We start from the raw sequence: 19395 nt of genomic DNA, 5'->3' as shown, positions 1-19395 counted from the left end.
GTAATGTACGGTATGAGATAGTGTAACACAAAGTCTTATGAGGTAGTGGCAGTCCAATGCTCCACAAAGTGACTGGTAAGATGAGGCTTCGGTCACTACTAATATGTTTTTCTTTTTCATAATACAGTGGGTTTCTGTTAGGATTAAGGATTAGGATTTTTAGATCTATTTATTGAATTTATTTAAAAGGTCTGTGCACTAAAATATAAAACTTATTCACGGGGTGAATCGTGGACGAGCGTGGAAGAAAGTCGTGCCTGAGAGGTTAAACTCAGGGCACCTCCTTACACTAGGAAATCCCCTTCCTTTTTTCACCGAGAGAGAAACGTCAGGTAGCCGCAGCGGCTTTACAACTTCCTGTGCTGATGCGCCCAAGTGAAAGAGGCCACAAGATGCTGTCTTTCCCGGCTGCTGGAGTTATTTTATTACTAGCTTGGATTTATCCAAGTGACAGCCTTTATTTTCACATAGGGGAGACGGAGAAAAAATGTTTCATTGAAGAAATTCCGGATGAGACCATGGTTATTGGTAAGGACTATTCGATTGTTAGCATAACCTAGCTAACTAACAGTACACGCTAACAGCTGGCTGCAGCAGAGATGCTGCGTTGGAAATGACAACGGGGACCACACGAAGACTTCTTCACGGTGTTCACACCGGTTAAAAGTGTTTAAGCAGCAAACTGTCAAGTTTTGGCCTACTAAAGAGGCAATCGGTTTGTCTCTTTATACTTAAAAAATATGTTAAAGTGAGTTTCTAATCTTAGTTAGCTAAACAGTATTTTACACCTGAAGCTAGCATAGTTGGAGTTGTACGTGGTAAAACTGGACGGGTTAACATACGTATAAATATATATATAAACAACCCATATTAGTGTCAAGTATTGCCGAAATAGTATTGTAAATATTTGTGCCAGCCTTGAATTCATAATTTGTCCACATCTAGAAGGTTTAGCTTTACCTTCACTCGGATGAATGCATTGGCACTGCTCCCCGCAGATCTATTTGTGGCAAGTAACCTTCACAGTACACTTGATTCGGTACATTTTAAGCATATGGATCTTTACTGTAGTTTTATGGTGTAATAGATTTAAATGACACGCTTTCACCAAGACTTTTTTATTTAAAAATTGTCGAAACTCAATTTCTTTTTCACATTGGGTAACAATATTCATATTACTAGAAATCTGAACAGAATGATGGTGATGCACCTAATATATGACAGTATTTTTTTTAAACCAATTTTAGGAACAGTATCCACAAAATTGTACTTACCTTACAGGGCTTTTATATGTGTCACATCTTTGCATTTTATGTATTTATGCATTTTTAGGATGTGTGTAAGGGTTCAGCTGCCCTCAGAATACTAAAACATTCTTAAATTGATCTCAGAAATGAGTTGGTTTTTTTTTAATGCTGCTTTAATTAGGTGTAAAAAAAACCAAAAAGAAAAAAAAGGTGACTCTATAATGCTACACTCCGTTAACTCTACTGAGTGTTTTGGCCCTTACAGTTTAATATTTTTGGTCTTGCTCTCAACACTCTGCCAGCAGTGATTTTACTAACTGCAGCAGTGGTGTTTTGAGTTTAGAAACTCCAATTTAGGCCTCTGTACACAGATACATTTACTAGCTTGTGAATTTTGTGTTTAAAAACAATTTTTTGCCTGACATGAACAGAAATATGCATATTGTCAGGATGTAGAGATTGTTCCACTTGCATTTTTAAGATCTTAAGCTGACTCCGCTATTTTCATGAATGCTTTTTAGAACGTCAGAAAACTGAATTCCAGCATTTCTAAAAGTGAAATCTGCCTTTATACCCAAACATGCATAAATGTTAAAGGCTGTTAAAACTACAGATCCACTGAGAACTGTTGTACATTTACACTTTAATGCATCAAATATTTGAAATAAAAAAAAGAAAAATAAACTGTGTTTACTTACTTACATTTTGCTTTTTATGCTTTACCATTCAATGTGTTTTTATGTCCTGACCCTGTACATCTTGTGTAAATACCCTTGTTCAGTGTTATGATAGTATTTTCAACAGTATGTTTAATATAAACACACTTTACTGGCTGTGTTAGCAGTGCAGAAGTGAATGATTACATGATCCATTGATGGTATGTTTGCTTTTTTTTTTTTTTTTTATTTAAAAGGAAAGTACAGGACTCAATTGTGGGACAAACAAACCGGCTCCTTCCTTCCATCCACCCCTGGTCTTGGGATGCATGTTGAGATCAAGGATCCAGACACAAAGGTAAACACATGAGAGGTAATTTTCCATGGAGTGAAATTATTCTCAAATGAATGCTCTATGTTCCACAAGTGTAAACTAAGATTTGCAAAATGGTACAATTTGTATTTTGGAGTAGTCAAAAATGTGTGCTCAAATCTAAATCCAAAGCAATTTGAAAAACAAAAGACAATTTTACAAAATACACATATGAAAACGTGAATAAATGCTAATCATTGACACACAGATTTTTAAGTTCAGCTATCTAAATTGATCATTTTTGCTTTCATAAATCTTACATATGTTTGTTAGTCATTAAGCTAAGATGAATGCTATTGTGCTGTGTTCTGAGACTGGTAAGGTGACTCAGATGTAGTTATCCCACATTACCTGAATTATATCTATATTTCGATTATACAGCAGAATAGTTATCTTGTACTAACTTAAGAGGATGAGCCAGAGGGATGGCTTATCGTGCTGTTCTCCAATCCGCAGAGGCATACTGATTGGCTGTTTTTGTAGCGGAAGAGCATCCACCAGGAAGCAGCAGCATATTTGAACCATATATTAACCTTCATACAGTGGGGCAAAAAAGTATTTAGTCAGCCACCGATTGTGCAAGTTCCCCCACCTAAAATGATGACAGAGGTCAGTAATTTGCACCAGAGGTACACTTCAACTGTGAGAGACAGAATGTGAAAAAAAAAATCCATGAATCCACATGGTAGGATTTGTAAAGAATTTATTCGTAAATCAGGGTGGAAAATAAGTATTTGGACAATAACAAAAATACAACTCAATACTTTGTAACATAACCTTTGTTGGCAATAACAGAGGTCAAACGTTTACTATAGGTCTTTACCAGGTTTGCACACACAGTAGTTGGTATTTTGGCCCATTCCCCCATGCAGATCTTCTCGAGAGCAGTGATGTTTTGGGGCTGTCGCCGAGCAACACTGACTTTCAACTCCCGCCACAGATTTTCTATGGGGTTGAGGTCTGGAGACTGGCTAGGCCACTCCAGGACTTTCAAATGCTTCTTACGGAGCCACTCCTTTGTTGCCCGGGCGGTGTGTTTTGGATCATTGTCATGTTGGAAGACCCAGCCTCGTTTCATCTTCAAAGTTCTCACTGATGGAAGGAGGTTTTGGCTCAAAATCTCACGATACATGGCCCCATTTATTCTGTCCTTAACACGGATCAGTCGTCCTGTCTCCTTGGCAGAAAAACAGCCCCATAGCATGATGTTTCCACCCCCATGCTTCACAGTAGGTATGGTGTTCTTGGGATGCAACTCAGTATTCTTCTTCCTCCAAACACGACGAGTTGAGTTTATACCAAAAAGTTCTACTTTGGTTTCATCTGACCACATGACATTCTCCCAATCCTCTGCTGTATCATCCATGTGCTCTCTGGCAAACTTCAGACGGGCCTGGACATGCACTGTCTTCAGCAGCGGAACACGTCTGGCACTGCGGGATTTGATTCCCTGCCGTTGTAGTGTGTTACTGATGGTGACCTTTGTTACTTTGGTCCCAACTCTCTGCAGGTCATTCACCAGGTCCCCCCGTGTGGTTCTGGGATCTTTGCTCACCGTTCTCATGATCATTTTGACCCCACGGGATGAGATCTTGTGTGGAGCCCCAGATCGAGGGAGATTATCAGTGGTCTTGTATGTCTTCCATTTTCTGATGATTGCTCCCACAGTTGATTTTTTCACACCAAGCTGCTTGCCTATTGTAGATTCACTCTTCCCAGTCTGGTGCAGGTCTACAATACTTTTCCTGGTGTCCTTCGAAAGCTCTTTGGTCTTGGCCATGGCGGAGTTTGGAGTCTGACTGTTTGCGGCTGTGGACAGGTGTCTTTTATACAGATGATGAGTTCAAACAGGTGCCATTCATACAGGTAATGAGTGGGGGACAGAAAAGCTTCTTACAGAAGACGTTACAGGTCTGTGAGAGCCAGAGATTTTCCTTGTTTGAGGTGACCAAATACTTATTTTCCACCCTAATTTACGAATAAATTCTTTACAAATCCTACCATGTGGATTCATGGATTTTTTTTTTTTCACATTCTGTCTCTCACAGTTGAAGTGTACCTCTGGTGCAAATTACTGACCTCTGTCATCATTTTAAGTGGGGGAACTTGCACAATCGGTGGCTGACTAAATACTTTTTTGCCCCACTGTATATTACTGTATAGGATCTGTAAGTGAAGGGTGACAGGTTTTTTTTTTTTTTTGTGTATTTAGAAAACAAAAATGTCTGTGTTGTTTGAAGTAATGCAGAAATCCACAAGATTGCCAGATCTTCCAGTTTTTTAACAGGACTTGAACGCTGCTTACGTTTGTGGATCTGTTCTAAGCTGACACTGTGAAAAGAGTCCCAAACCCCTCTGTGCATCTCTGAATTGATCTGTGGAGGAAGCCTTTTGAAAGCAAAAATCATAAAATTTATGTAGCTGAACTTAAAAATGTGCATAAATGATGAGTATTTATTCAGGTTTGGATATTTGCATTTGCAAAAGAGTTTTACCTTCATTCAAAAAGTTTTGTACACCTGTATGGATTGGAGCCTGCAGTTGTGAGTACGAACACACATTTGTAAATCTTAGTTTACCCTTCTTGGTTATAACATACACTTTTGCAACCCTTTTGATACCAATGTAGCTCCATAGTTTTCTAATACACACCTGCACATGGAACATATAAGTTAAATCTAAGCATTTGCTGCTTACACATTCCCCAGATCATCCTTTCGCGTCAGTATGGATCGGATGGACGGTTCACATTTACTTCCCATACACCTGGAGAGCATCAGATCTGTTTGCATTCAAACTCTACCAAGATGGCTCTGTTTGCAGGTGGAAAACTGGTATGTGCAGAAGTGTACGTCTGACTTTTTGAACTGCCAGACTGCTTTCCATTAAAAATAATTAGCATTTGTTTAACAATAACTGAGTAATGTTAAGCAGTGTATAAATGTTTAAACTGTACATTAAATGAGTAGTTTAAAAAATAAACGACCTAAAAGTAGTTGATAAATCATTAAAAAAGAAAAAGAATCAAAAAGTGTGATCTTAGTCAAGTTTAGTGTATAAATGGTTATAATGGGTAGAGATTGTTTATATTTGAGCAATTTCAGTTGGTAAGTTTGAAATTGCTAGCTAAAAGTAGCTAAAAAATGAGCTGAATACCCGCAGATAATTACATTTAAATTATTAAATTAAGTGATTTAAAAAAATTTGTTGATGAATTAGGTCTTAAGGTAATGGTAAAACCCTAGCTACATAAGGGTAAGTTTATAACTGATAAATAATCCTTGTAATACAAAGTTGACCAGATTTCTTAAATGAAAACTCTGTCACCCTTTTTGAAGTATTTGACCTTCACAACAGTGTTAGATAACACATATACTTGTGTCTAAAAACTTAAATTTCTCAGAAAGTCTGAGATTGAAGGTGAGTTAACCCTAGACGCAATGAAACAACAACAACAGTGGCAGCCTACCTTAATGCTGTTTGATCAGCAGCGTAAATGTAGAGTCAAGTCACTAGAAGCACAGTGCTACCTTAGATAAATTAAAAGTATTGTCTCTTTTTGTATTTTTGCATTACCTATTTATTATCATACATCTTAGACTTATGTTAATATATTTTTTTGGGCACATCAGTGAGCCTAAAAATAGTTTTCACTGATATTGTTTGTTTGTTTTAATCTTTATATATAAAAAAAAGCCTCTTAACTTTCTGTCTGGTCTGGCACTAGTCTGCACTTCACCTCAGACTGAAGTAGCAAACAATATGCCAGTATCCAGAGAACATAATGTATGTGCTGTAAAATAACACCAATAAATATGGGTGTGTTGAGCTATGCTGGAAATGACCTAAGCCCATTCTGATCCTTTTGTTCGAGCCTCTTGGAAGGTTTTTCCACCAGATTAGCTGAGGTTCTTAAACCAGTACAGTTCAATATTCTTGGGACCTTGGTGCTAGCATTTCAACTATGCTTTGAGTGAAAACATCATAATCAAGGATACATTAGCACCAAAGAATCCCACTGATGTCACCGTTCTTCTGTGGAAGGAGAACCTGCTAGTTTTTGCTTCCAGACAGGAGTGAAATTTTAAGGTCTAAAAAAAATTATTTCATAAGGACAGTGTGCAGCTGTAGTCACCATTTCCCAAATAAAACTTAAGGTTTTAGTTAGTACATCAATTTAGCTTATTCTAAGGAAGTTCTTGATCTGAAGTTGACTGAAAAGCATGTAAATCTGAAGTGTCTGTTACTGTAGAGAGTGCATCTGGACATTCAAGTGGGAGAACATACCAACAACTATCCTGAAATTGCAGCTAAGGACAAACTCACCGAGCTGCAGCTACGAGTCCGACAGCTGCTGGACCAAGTCGAACAGATCCAGAAGGAGCAAAACTACCAGAGGGTGAGTTAAAAAAACAAAAAACAAAAAAACCCAAAACAGTTCTGTTTTATGTCAAAAGTATTGGAGTTGAAGCCACTGCAGTGACTTGAATGTGCTGGTTTTCTTCTGCAGTATCGTGAGGAGCGCTTTCGCATGACGAGTGAGAGCACCAACCAGCGTGTTCTCTGGTGGTCCATTGCTCAGACGGTCATCCTCATCGTCACTGGTATTTGGCAGATGAAGCATTTGAAGAGCTTCTTTGAGGCCAAGAAACTGGTGTAACGTGAGTGTGAACAGAATCAGTGAGTGTGAAATGACACGAGCAGACAGACTTTGCTCACCCAAATAAAAAGGTGTAGGAGGAGACACTTGGTCCTAATATTAGCCATAAATGGTACGCGCAAATCTGCAGATACAATTTTGTGTCCCGGGTAATGTGGCTTTTTCCTTTCCTTTTAGTTTTTCCACAGTAACTCAAAACGGTTTGTTGTGTAATCCTGACAACACTGGACGTGTCACTTTTCTATCTTAAAGTGCAGGAAAAAGCATTTTTGTGATTGTATATGAAGAAAAATGAGAATGCTGAAGTTGTTATAAGTATTTAATTTTGGTCATTGTTAGTGTTATACATAGTTTCACACAGGTTTTGTAACTTTTAACCATAGGATTTCAGCTGTACTCATCAGGTACATACATTTCTGCATATACTATAATGCCTTTGGTTCCTTTTGCGCCCATTTCAGTGCTTGAGTCCCAGTTAGTTTTTATAAGCAGCATAATAAATAGTTTATAATTATTCCAGAACTGTGTTAAATACGCACATACAGGTATTCAAAGACTAACTCACGATACTTTGCCCACAATAGCAATGACATCATGATTCTGTGATATACATTAGGTTGATTTATTCAATGCATTGTGAGTTTCTATAGCTATATTTAGCTATATATAATATTAATATTTATTTAAACTATTGAATATTTTAGAGCTACAGCTTTGATATTGTTTCAGGTGCTTTACAGAAGCTATACCAATATTAAACCACTCGTCGAGATAGGCTTACAGTTATATTATAAACCTTTTATATGCTGCTTGTTTGTGTGAAATGAAATGTTAAAGTGTTACCATCCATCTTTCTACAGACAATGTATTGTTTGTAGTATACCAGATCTATCCTGTAGAGCCAGTTTATGATATTAACAACAGGAATGTGTGTATAGATACTGGCTGCCCTTTTCTAATGCCTTTTACAAGGATTTAATACTACAAGAGCCTCTACACTTATCATTCCTGACACTAGATTGTGTTTCAACAAAACTTATTTATTGAACAGTTGTGACTTTTTTTTTTTTGCGCTGGGCTAGAGCCAAGTTGACTGTCAAACATTAGCAGGACAGCATTTTAAGATTTCTGATCATTTCTTAAATGCAGAGTTTAGATCCAATTTCAGATCCATAGATATCATATGCACTAAAGCCTTTTCAGAAATGTTAAATTGCCACTCTGGAAATATTCTGTTTTTTACTGTGGTCTGGGTGCCTGTTTCACATGCTTAATAAAAAAATAATTAAAAAAAACTTTGGCTGAACTTTTTTTTGTTGTTATTTGCGCCACTTTGTCCTAAGGAGAAGAAATACACAGCAAATGGATCATCGTTTCAACAATAAAATTTATTGCTTGGCTTCGGCTTCCCTGTGAGCCAGATTCCAAACCAAACAATGCTGAAATGCCTCGGTAGGACAGTAACCACACATTAAATCACAAACTGACCTTTTTTCTCCCCATGTTGACAGAAAAAAAAAAAGCAAGACACACACAGATCTTGTGATACCGGTAAATAAACCACTGCTACACCATCAGAGCTGCAGTGTGAAAACCTAGTTGGACGATGAAACAAAATCACCACTTTGCATAGGTTAACCCTCACACTCACCTCCAAAGCACCACAGCACGGACACGAGACTGCTACACAGAAACACTTCCTCGGTTTACGCTCAGGTTTATTAATATCAAGAATAGAGTTTTGTCACCTTTGGCACACCAAACAGAACAATATCAAACACACAATACAATGTGTCATTATAAAGGGATAAATGATTTATTTGTTAAATCAGGTCTTTGTTTCATATGTTCAACAAGAGTGGTACACTGTGCTGTGTGGAGGTCCTGATCTGTGGGAGACACATTTCAGCACCGTCCTGTGTTTGAGTGGAAAAGTAGAAAATATCACACACCAGCACAAGAATCCAAAGAAACCTCACGCAAAAACACTGAAGTCGTCGTGTTTTCAGTAGTTTGTCTTGTATCCAGTTATCTTGACTAAAAGGTTTTCCATGAGGAGCAAGTCAGGGCACTAAACGTTAATAACACTTGTTAAACAACGTTAAAAAGGTTTTCTAGCTCTGTGCCAAATGCCACTTTAATGCTTAAACTGCAACAAGGGCACACAAAAAGTTAGGATTAGGCAAATACAATTTACAATTAATGCAGGATTCCTCAATCCTAGCTCCACAAGGCTGTGTGGAAAAGATCTGCTTCACCGCTCTGTTCGTTCTGCATGTGAAGAGCAGAGCTCTTTTGTTTTGCTTTTTTAATTAAAGGTGTTTCAAAGAAGGAGAGGCTCTTTCTTAGCGTTCAGACACGGTGAGGTGCTGCATCTTCTTGGCGGCATCTTCTGACACCATCTTAGATGTTTTCTCAGGACTGGGAACTGGACTGGGACCAGGACTGGGATTAGGAGTGTTCAGTGCACTGTTGGGATACTCCCTGTTGCCGAATATGATGCTACCCACTCGCACATTGGTGGAACCCACCTCAATCTTTATATGGAAGCAAAGAAAACAAAAACAACAGTTAAAAAGGAGGAAAATAGGATGTGCAGATTCAAATCAAATATCAGCAACAATGCTGAGGAGTCTCCAAGGACAAATGTTTGTGCAGACAGTCAGATTTTCATGATGACTCCACTGATCTTTTCTGCAGTGCCGGTACAATGTTGACATTTTTTTCAAAGTTCAACTTTTAGGAAATGCAATGTATGTGCTGATTTGGGGTTTGACACAGACATTCATGACCTACAGAGGATCATTGACTTTAATCAAAGTCAATCAAAAGAAATTTGATTTCAGAATTTGGACACAAAGTTTTTTTTAAATTGCTGTTACCAGCTTCCATACAGGAGTGACACTCACCGCATGTTCAAAATCGGTGGACATACCCATACTCAGCTCTACATCCTCTGTAGGCAGCTTCAGACTGTCACACACCTCCTGTCTCCGACTCAGCAGCATCTGTGCAGGTGTATTGTTAGGATTACAGACTGACACTAATATTAATAGTGTTTTTCATTTTTCTTGGTGCACACAAAAATGACCACAGGTAAATGTAGCCGTTCTGTAATTGTTTCGTACCTGGAAGTCTGGGTTGGGCCCCAGAGTGAGGTCATAGCCGTAGCGCCCAATGGTCATGAGTCCTAAGAAGTGCAGGGCGGGACACTGTGTCACTATGTGCTTCACCGTGTTGACCGTGTCCTCTGGTGGCAAGCCATGTTTGCCTAAGACAAACATTTGACGCATTGTTCACGTAACAGCAGCAGTGTTGGTGATCAGATCGTCACACCCAAGAAGCACTCACTCTGTTCTCCACTGGTGTTGACCTGAACCATGACCTTTAACCTCTGTGTGCTGGCTCCTCTGATGCGCTGCCACGAGCTGTTGACCCTGTCAGCCAGTTTTGCAGAGTCGATTGTCTCCACAAGGAAGAGATTCTGCACTCCTGCAAAAATGAGGATGAAAGGGCATCATGCTGTTGTATGTATTTACTTATTTATTTAGAAATAGCTTTAATTTGGTACAGTCATGGTAAAGAGAAAGTACACCCAACAAGCGTCATGGCCCTTCCCACACTGCTTCTCAAAGATCACTGCTGATTGTGTTCCCTTTGTTAACACACACACACCCGAATGGTCCAAATGATCACGCTGACAAAAGTCTGCCTTTATAGACGCGCTTGTAACGATTAGAAGTACCTGACTGTTCTCTCTTTAATTACTATGGTAGCAGTAAGAGTGTACTTTTTTCAAACACTGTTTTGTTAAAACATATAATGACACAGTGTAATATGACCTGTTGTTGTTCATCTGAGGTTCTATCTACCCAATTTTCAGACCTAACGAAAAGATGTTTTTAGGGTTTTTTTTTAGGTTTACATAAAACCTTAGAATAACCACAAAGCACTCTGAGAGAGCATTTCACAGGTCTGTGACCTCTACGAGAGAGCTGATGGTCACTCACCCAAAAGTTTGTTGACATTATTCTTCTGTAGATGGCCGATAAAATGCCACTTGATTTCTGGACACAATTCTAAAATCTGGATGAAGGGAAAAGAAACAAGGTCAAGGTCTGCGGTGGGGGAGGAGCAATCCAATCTTCTAAAATATGTGAACCTACCAGAGGATCTGAAGCTTTGTCAACAAGTTCATTAACCTAGGGAGAAATGAAGGGCAACGTCAATCATCTGTATTACTGTCCACCTTCATTCTCCTCACAGGTCATTCAGAGACGCTGGCAGTGTTGCACACTCACATAATTTTCCCCAAAGTTCCGCTGCCCTTGCTTGTAGGCCTCCACAACCATCTCTGGGGGTTTTGTCTTGCTGACAGCTACAAGGCGGGGTGGTACAGCTGGTAGTGTCTGAGGAAGGACAACAAAAGCTCATTTTTCATCCGTATCAGTGAGCATGAGCAGAGGAGCGTGTGATGCAGCATGCAAGCAGAGGTCTTTTGCAGAGGAGTGAGTCAACCCTGTCAGCATCATCCAAAACAACGATGCTTCCGGCTGCATCCACATCCTGCTACAGATCGTTCAGCTGCTCCTCATCATTTAGATAAACCAGCTCACAGCATGTTCCCACAGCTGTGACCTACATCAACCTTGATTCTATTTGAATGGAGTGGCACTTGTTGAAAAGGACATCTACACTCGTGGACGTTTCCCATAGAGCAACAGTCACACAATAATGGAATGAGTAACTGACGGACATCATCTGTACCCACTAACACGCAAACACAGCCAGAGTGCGTGTACCATGCTCCCCGCACGCACTGTCACGCTGCATACATGGGGTGTTATGAAAGTGCTGCCGCAAGCCCGACTGTCTCCCATTCAAAGGTTGAAGTGTTTGGCAGCCTTACATAACGATTCGTGCTGCCGCAGCACGTTTTTCTCAGAGCCCCAAGAGAGGAGCGAAGGCAGAGGCGCTACCGAGAGGAGCATCCCGGCCTGCAGTTACCTTAGGCCGCCGGGCCGCCGCCTGGTTCACCCGTTCCACTACCGACTGCAAAGCCTTGGCAACTTCCTCCGACATCGCTACTTTCCACATTCCGTTAAAACAGCTATGACACAGAACGTAAAGAAACGCGTCCGCACTGACGACACTCGGCTTTCAAAATAAAAGTCCAGCTGAACGGGAAGTCAGTCGTCCGGAGTGCGCCCCCTGTCGACCCGCCGTCAGCATTTGCGCATTATGATTACAAATGCACACAGCACTCAAACGCACCGGAACTGAAACCTGAGTGAGAATTCCTCTCCGGCTTCAAGCCAGAAGAAAAAAACTTTTTGAAGTCATATTTAGGAATAAGGTCAGCAAAACTGTCTTTACCAGGTTTTTCTAGATGCAGATTTTATGTGCTGCTGACATATAAAGGACAACAGTATCCCGAGGCATTTGTTGGCTGCTGCAGTCTGGGAGACATGCTACTGAAAAGGAATGACATTGCTGTTTTTGTGTATGTAGATACAACCTGTTGGCAGTAAAACCTTTATTTCGGTCATGTCCTGCATTAAAAACATATCTAAAACAATACACACACTTTATATATTTGTGATCACTTACTGCTTTTTCTAAATATAAGAATTGCATTAGGATAAGACAGGTTTAGTCATTTATTTGTGTAGTCTTTAGTAGTTCTCTTAAAGACAATGTTGGCTGCTTTTTTATGGGCTCAAAATGTGGTCATAAATATTTTGTACTTGTAAAAAAGATTTGTGTGTGCGTAAAAAAGATTTGTATGTGTAAAAAGAATTTGTGTGTGCGTAAAAAAGATTTGTATGTGTAAAAAAGATTTGTGTGTGGACTTAGAAAAAAAACCCCTGCAAGTTACAAGTACGGATTTTTGACCCTATTTTTCTACCCTTCATCTGATTGGTCAATGTCATGTCAATCACAAATGTAACAATCCAATCAGAGAACAGATGGGTTTGGCTGTCGGAGGGGCGCTTTTTTGAACTGCAGGTCCTTGAAGGGTGATACCGTTTGTATCCGATAGCAGCTAGGTCCCCAAACTTTCAGTAGCTGTTGAAAGGAAAAGGTGGTGGTATATCAGTGGTTAGAAATAACATTATTACTTTAGAAATAACATTATTACTTTAGGATTAGTTTAACACAAAGTCAGGGCTGACCCAGGACCATTGCTGTGAGTCACAGTGCGCAGCATAAAAGTCCTTTCACATCGGATGCAGGATACGCTGCTAATGCTAACTAAAAGCAAAGGATCCAGAATTTGTTACGGTGGCTGCTGGGCTCTATGGGTTTTTGCAGCAGCTCTACCTGTACTAGATGCACCTGCTCCTTGTCTTTTCTATCTCTGACTTTATGTCCTCTACAAGAGTTTGTTTTTTTTGCTAGTTATTCAAATGTTCAATAAAAACATGTATGCTAATTCATAACGAAGAAAGCTTTGTAATGAAGACTGTCATTTCCAAAACACTGCCCGCCCCCACCCCGCGGTCCGCAGCGCTGTTGAAAAGGCTGTGGAAGTCCCTGTATTAAACACGTAGACCTGTGACATAAAAATCACCAAACTCGGACTACCACAGACTGTTTTCCTTCGTGGTGATGAAGGAAAACGCTGGGTTGGCATGTAAAAGGGCATTTATTCCCTTCAAAGATCTGCAGTTCAAAAAAAGCGCCCCTCGACAGCCAAACCCATCTGTTCTCTGATTGGATTGTTACATTTGTGATTGACATGACATTGACCAATCAGATGAAAGGAAGAAAAATAGGGTCAAAAATCCGTACTTGTAACTTGCAGGGGTTTTTTTTCTAAGTCCACACACAAATCTTTTTTACGCACACACAAATCTTTTTTACACATACAAATCTTTTTTACAAGTACAAAATATTTATGACCACATTTTGAGCCCATACCTTTTTGTCCCATTCTCTGTCAACATGATCCCACACTGCTTCACTAATGTTGGCTGAGCTCTGGGGACACCAAACCATGACTGACTGATCAAATTTCACTCACTTCACATGGCCTGTTGCCACTGATTTTCAAGCCACTTCTAATGTCAAATCAGAATCCTTTAATAATCCCTAAGGAAATTATGTGAACACTCATACCTCAGCCTTTTCTGCCTGTTTGTCTTCCTTAAGGATGACTTGTTGACAGCCACTCTTCCACTCAGACCATTTCTGACGAGTCTTTGGTGAACAGTAGATGGGTCAGTAAAGGTCCTGTGCCAGATCTCTGCTGCATTCTTCTTTTATTCCTTAAGGACATGACATTCAGATACTGTTTGGCTGCTGTAGCGCTTTAGGCCTGCCACTCCTTTAATCCTTCACTTGTTTGTTTTTCCCAAAAATTTTTAAGCACACACTTGACACAATCTTGGCTCAAATATTCAGTTAACAGCTCTTTGGGCATTACATCATTGGTGAACCCCCCCACTCTTTTACATCTGTCAGGCTGCTATCTTTGTAGATTCTGAAGCAGCAGGAATAAATTACTTTTTTGTAAAAGGCAGTGACTAAGTGCATACCTAAATTCAACATGTATTTGGTTTTCTCCTTCTTTTGAAAATAGGCAGGTATAAATGAGCTCAGCAGCAGCCAATCTCCAAAGAAAAACTTTTAGCTTCCGAAGGCCCAGAGAATCACTTAAAATTTCTAAGAAAATCTGTCTCTTAGCGGGGAGAATATGAAGAAATAAGGGTGTTCCACAGTATTTTATATCGGTCCAGCTGGACTCTTATCATCATATTTAGTGTGCAGCTTCCTCTGCCTGTTGCTATAGTAACATGTTGACAGTAACAGAACAATAACTTGTTGTGTTGTGGTAATGTGATATAAACTGAATGCAGAAAACCAATTACAAAGAAAACTGATTTATTCACAAGATCACACATTTCAAAAATCCAAACAAAAAGACTGTATCTATCATCCCACAATTCAAATACAAATGCTTTGTCTCCTTACTGAGGAGCCAGAAAGGGACAATAATGTAAAAAACAAACAAACAAAAAAAAAACCCAAAAAAAAAAAAAATGTAGGGATCATTTTCTTCAGGTGCCTCCTCCGCTCTCATACTCTCTCCAAGGCCTCCAGCATGATGATGCTGTTTCCCCTGATGACCTGTGAGAAACAACACCACACAGAGTAAACACACTACCATCATGACAAATGTCCTAAAGGTTTTAAATAAAGCACTGAGCTTTCCAAATCTAAACAGAATTTAGTATCTTATTCATAGAAGGTAAAGCAAACAGCTTTTCTTGACATTTTAAAGCCTAAATTATACTGAACAGCTGAGCACTCATTCCTGTTGTTTGTAGTTCACTGCCTGGGGAGAATGTGTACTTAGTGTAAAGTAAATCATCCACAGACACAGAGTCCACACAGTCACAAAAAGCAGGCAGGCACAAACTGCCCTAACCATCTCATGATGAAATTTATAACAGTGGGACCCGAGTATACCCTAGCGGACTTGCTGACGGTATAATTCCTGCTTCAAACAGAGTTAGGATGGTTTTGAAATGAATGAAAATGATTTCCTGGAGCAAACAGCAGCAGATGCAGGTATAACTAATAATGTATGGTATGTGAACACAATTCCACAAGTGTGCTATCGTGCAGTCCACCAAACAGTCCCAACAGCATGTCACTGGATGTGGAAGACATATGTGTTGTTCAAATGCTCACAGGTTGACAAGTGGGCCAGAAACGGGGAGGGCGCGATTGTGGAGTTCGGCAGGAAAGGGTATGACACAAACATGAAAAGAAAAGTACAGACAGTGACTGCAGTGGACACTTTTCGTTGTTTTTGAACACACTGTTCACTTCACTTCACTCCCTCCAAGACATCTACAGGAAGCGGTGCCTGAGGAAAGCGGGGAGGATCATCAAGGCCTCCAGTCCCCCCAGCCATAAACTGTTCAGACTACTTCCATCAGGAAGGAGGTTCTGCAGCATCCGGTCCCGTACCAGCAGAATGAGAGACAGCTTCTTCCACCAGGCCATCAGACTGCTGAACACGTCATAGACACCTCACCTTCACTACTAGAACTTCAACATTATGCACTCCATACTGTACATTAATGCCACTGTTTTGCACATGTCTCAACTCTGTATATTTTTATATATTTTATTTATTGTTTACTCTATTTAATTTGTAAAATATGTGTATACACACACACACGCACGTAGAAAAATATTTAGTATACACATCCAGAAATGCATATACTATTATATATTGTACATATATTTATTAGTTTCAGATGTAGCCATTCTTGTATTTTGCTTGTTTACATTATTGTATTTTGCACAACTCTGTTGCTTGTGAAGCTCGCACACAAGAATTTCACTCACATGTACTGTACCAATGTACCTGCACATGTGATGTGACAATAAAAGTGATTTGATCAACTCGTTGTACTGAGAACTTTATACTTCTCCAAGGATGGCTGATGGAACAACGACAGCACATGCAAGTGTGGCCCACGCACAGGTTGTAATACATATTTGTGATACTCCATCAACAACAAACACTCTCTGCAGGCAGTCTGTGATTGCGCCGGAACTGCGTTCATGCTACTCCCACTCAAGAATAAAACCAGCATAACAATCTGACGTTGTTCAGGTCATGGTTAATGTTATCGGGGACATGCTAAATGTCTGTGAAATAAGGGCCTAAAACTTGTTCCACCAGCTGAGCTAAAACCAAATCGTCAAGTACAACCAGGTTACAAAGGACGAAATACTAGTAGCACATGATATGCAACCAAAATGTATACAAATGACTCCACCAAGTCTCTTTGCACTCCATATGACAGGAAGAGCAAACGGTGGATGGAAATTACTAACATGATGGAAAAACAGGGCTTTAATCAGGTACAAAATATTTATTTTATTTTGTGATGATATCATGCAGATTTCAATTTGTACTGCTGCTGAAACAGAGTGTGCCAAAATGCAAAGGGTTCACGTGCAAATGAATATTGGCAATCCTATTAATATACTACAGCTAAAGCTATCAAGAAAGATCGGGGTCTTAATGGGAGTGCTTTGCAGCATGTTCAGACCGTGGCAAATATGAAGTCTGACACCATTATAACCAGAACTCTCTCGTAAATAAGCAAGCTGTAGTTAAGAGGAGAGCAGACTGCTTGAAGATAACAATGCTGTGCTTATCTTAAGCGCACAACTTTTCTTTGGTTGGTTGCACAAACTAAAGAATGAACAGAAGGAATGGGTTAATGGCCTTTGGTGACAATACAGAAAATTAAGAAAGACAAAGGTACTGACCACCATGCCAATTGTGTTCTGCTGTCCTCCAGGGCCCATCTCCAGACAGTCATCCACCACCAGGTTCATAAAAGGGTCGAACCCCCGCAGGATGCCTTGCACATGTCTGCCTCCATTCAGCTTCACTGAAAGGAGAAAAAAATAAATCACTATGAGGAATTTTACAAACTGCTCAGTTCATTTATTTCTGAGACTGATCCATCTTTAAAGTCAAAGTTTAGATTGTCCACATACTACCACGAATATTTACATACAGCAAAATAAGACATCCATATTTATGCTATCACATAACCTAACTTTTGAGTCCACATCTATGAAAGGTACTTGACTTACCCAGTGTGAGGAATGAACTTATTATTCCGAGGGTTACAACAAGCTTATTTTCCAACTTTTAAGACCATAAAGACATCTCACAATTATAGTATAGTGTCAATGAAAGACAGTAGGGGTTATAAGATCTGTGCAAGTTATACAATATATCAACATTTGTCCTAACCATCGCATTTCTAGCAGTACTTCCCAGCAACACAACACGCTGCGCGTATTAAAATAAATCCCCCCCCCCCCATGTGTATTGCCCGCACTACATGTCTGCTCTTTGTTATGAGATCCTGAACAAACAGGGAGCAGAGGTCATCGAAGAAGGCTTTGTGAAGTGTACCAGATGAAAACGTAATTACTGAAATTATTCAATAACTTTACTTTGATATTTCATGCTGTTGCTCAAAAACAACGAAAGACAGGAACAGATTCACTTTTAACATTCCGGCTGCATTTGAATCTGTGCTTGGAGTCATACTCACATGACAGCTTCTTGTCCATGAACCTGGAAAAGAAACCCATCAGCATCGGTTACATGGTCACAGTTTCTTCACAGGCATGTTAGCTAATGTTAGCGTGTGGCTATTACAAACAATGTACCAGATCTGCTATACAGGAAACAAGAAGCAGGTACAAAATAACCAGTGCGCGTTTATTTATCAAAGATCATTGACTTACTTCTTCAGCTCGGGTGGGTGTGCTTTACTCATTTTAGCTGTATTTTCTGGACGCCGAAGCACTCGTTCGCAATCTTTTCGTTTCACGAAACCGCGGAAGGAAAGCGTGCGCCGACAACCGGAACTTCATTGGTGAACTCTCATAGTGGACCTTCTGCGTTTTCCTCACAGCGCCGCCATGAGGACAGGAGGAGGGAGAGCCGGCCAGCTTTGAATGCATATACCGGTAGTAGTGGAAGAAATATTCAAATCATTTATTTAAATGCAATTATCACAGTATATCCCTCAAATCACCACCAGAAACAGCCTTTCCTGTTGATAAAAGGCAGGATAGATTCATACTTTGATGTTTAGGCAAAATTCTGACCCTGCCATCCAAATGTTGCAGCCTGGGATCAAAACTCATCAAACCAGGTAACATTTTTCTAACCCAGTAATGTCCACTTTTAGTGAGCCTGGTTGATTCATAGTGTCAGTTTCCTGTTCTTAGCTCACAGAAGTGCCACCCGTTCAGTTCTGATGGTGCTGCAGCACATCTGCTTCATTGTCCGTGTTGTGCATTCAGAGATGCTGTTCTGCATACCTTGGTTGTAACCAGTGGTAATTTGAATTATTGTTACTGTCTGGCCTGACGAAGCACTATGCCAAAGCATTTTCACCCAGAGAAATTTTGTTCACTTACTGGGTGTTTTCTCTTTTTTAGACCATTCTTTGTAAACCCCATTTATGGTTGGGTGAGGAAAATCCAGTGTATGTTCAGTTTTTTGGGGGGTGTTTTGCTATAAGACCAAGTGGGCCCAATGACAACCATTATTTGTTGACAAATACATTTAATAATTTGAGGAAAATCATATTAGTGTAACTATTGTTTTAATAATGAATCTAATGTACATTATTGCATTTTATAACATTGTTTTACTGTTCCTGCTTTAAGAGTAATGTGTAAGCTTCATGGCCATTAGTTATACTGTTGACTATGTTCAGAATATAAATGGAAGAGCTTTTAGCTGCGACCTGTTATTTTAATAATGATTTATATTATCTGAACCTAGAAACTAGCTAAAATCATCAAAAATAAATGTATATATTTGAGTAGAAATAAAATAACTTTAAACCACTTTGAATAAAATCAAATTATGGTATAATTTTTGCAATTTGC

The 19395-nt window shown here is 39.6% G+C and overlaps 3 protein-coding genes across 3 annotated transcripts; 1 reads left to right on the top strand and 2 right to left on the bottom strand.

The window, feature by feature from the left end:
• The first annotated feature begins 314 nt into the window (after nt 1-314).
• tmed4 (transmembrane p24 trafficking protein 4) lies at nt 315-8231 on the top strand. Its single transcript, XM_005750602.1, has 5 exons — nt 315-528; nt 2161-2261; nt 4985-5110; nt 6529-6675; nt 6787-8231. The coding sequence occupies exons 1-5, from the start codon at nt 366-368 to the stop codon at nt 6934-6936; spliced, it is 687 nt and encodes a 228-aa protein (XP_005750659.1). The 5' UTR covers nt 315-365; the 3' UTR covers nt 6937-8231.
• A 72-nt stretch (nt 8232-8303) lies between these two features.
• Nucleotides 8304-12167, bottom strand: plpbp (pyridoxal phosphate binding protein). Its single transcript, XM_005750601.2, has 8 exons — nt 11944-12167; nt 11238-11345; nt 11103-11138; nt 10947-11022; nt 10288-10428; nt 10065-10207; nt 9846-9944; nt 8304-9473 (listed from the first exon to the last, which is right to left on the bottom strand). Exons 1-8 carry the CDS (start codon nt 12031-12033, stop codon nt 9282-9284), a joined length of 885 nt encoding a protein of 294 aa, XP_005750658.1. The 5' UTR covers nt 12034-12167; the 3' UTR covers nt 8304-9281.
• Nucleotides 12168-14798: 2631 nt separating this feature from the next.
• snrpg (small nuclear ribonucleoprotein polypeptide G) lies at nt 14799-18417 on the bottom strand. Its single transcript, XM_005750600.2, has 4 exons — nt 18238-18417; nt 18042-18064; nt 17239-17363; nt 14799-15069 (listed from the first exon to the last, which is right to left on the bottom strand). The coding sequence occupies exons 1-4, from the start codon at nt 18267-18269 to the stop codon at nt 15019-15021; spliced, it is 231 nt and encodes a 76-aa protein (XP_005750657.1). The 5' UTR covers nt 18270-18417; the 3' UTR covers nt 14799-15018.
• Between the last annotated feature and the right edge of the window lie 978 nt (nt 18418-19395).

The sequence above is a fragment of the Pundamilia nyererei genome, unplaced genomic scaffold (assembly GCF_000239375.1).
Source record: "Pundamilia nyererei isolate P.nyererei 1_Seehausen unplaced genomic scaffold, PunNye1.0 scaffold00279, whole genome shotgun sequence".
Lineage (NCBI taxonomy): Eukaryota > Metazoa > Chordata > Actinopteri > Cichliformes > Cichlidae > Pundamilia > Pundamilia nyererei.
The sequence above is the reverse complement of the archived record's forward strand: the minus strand, read 5'-3'. Positions and strand labels throughout refer to the sequence as shown.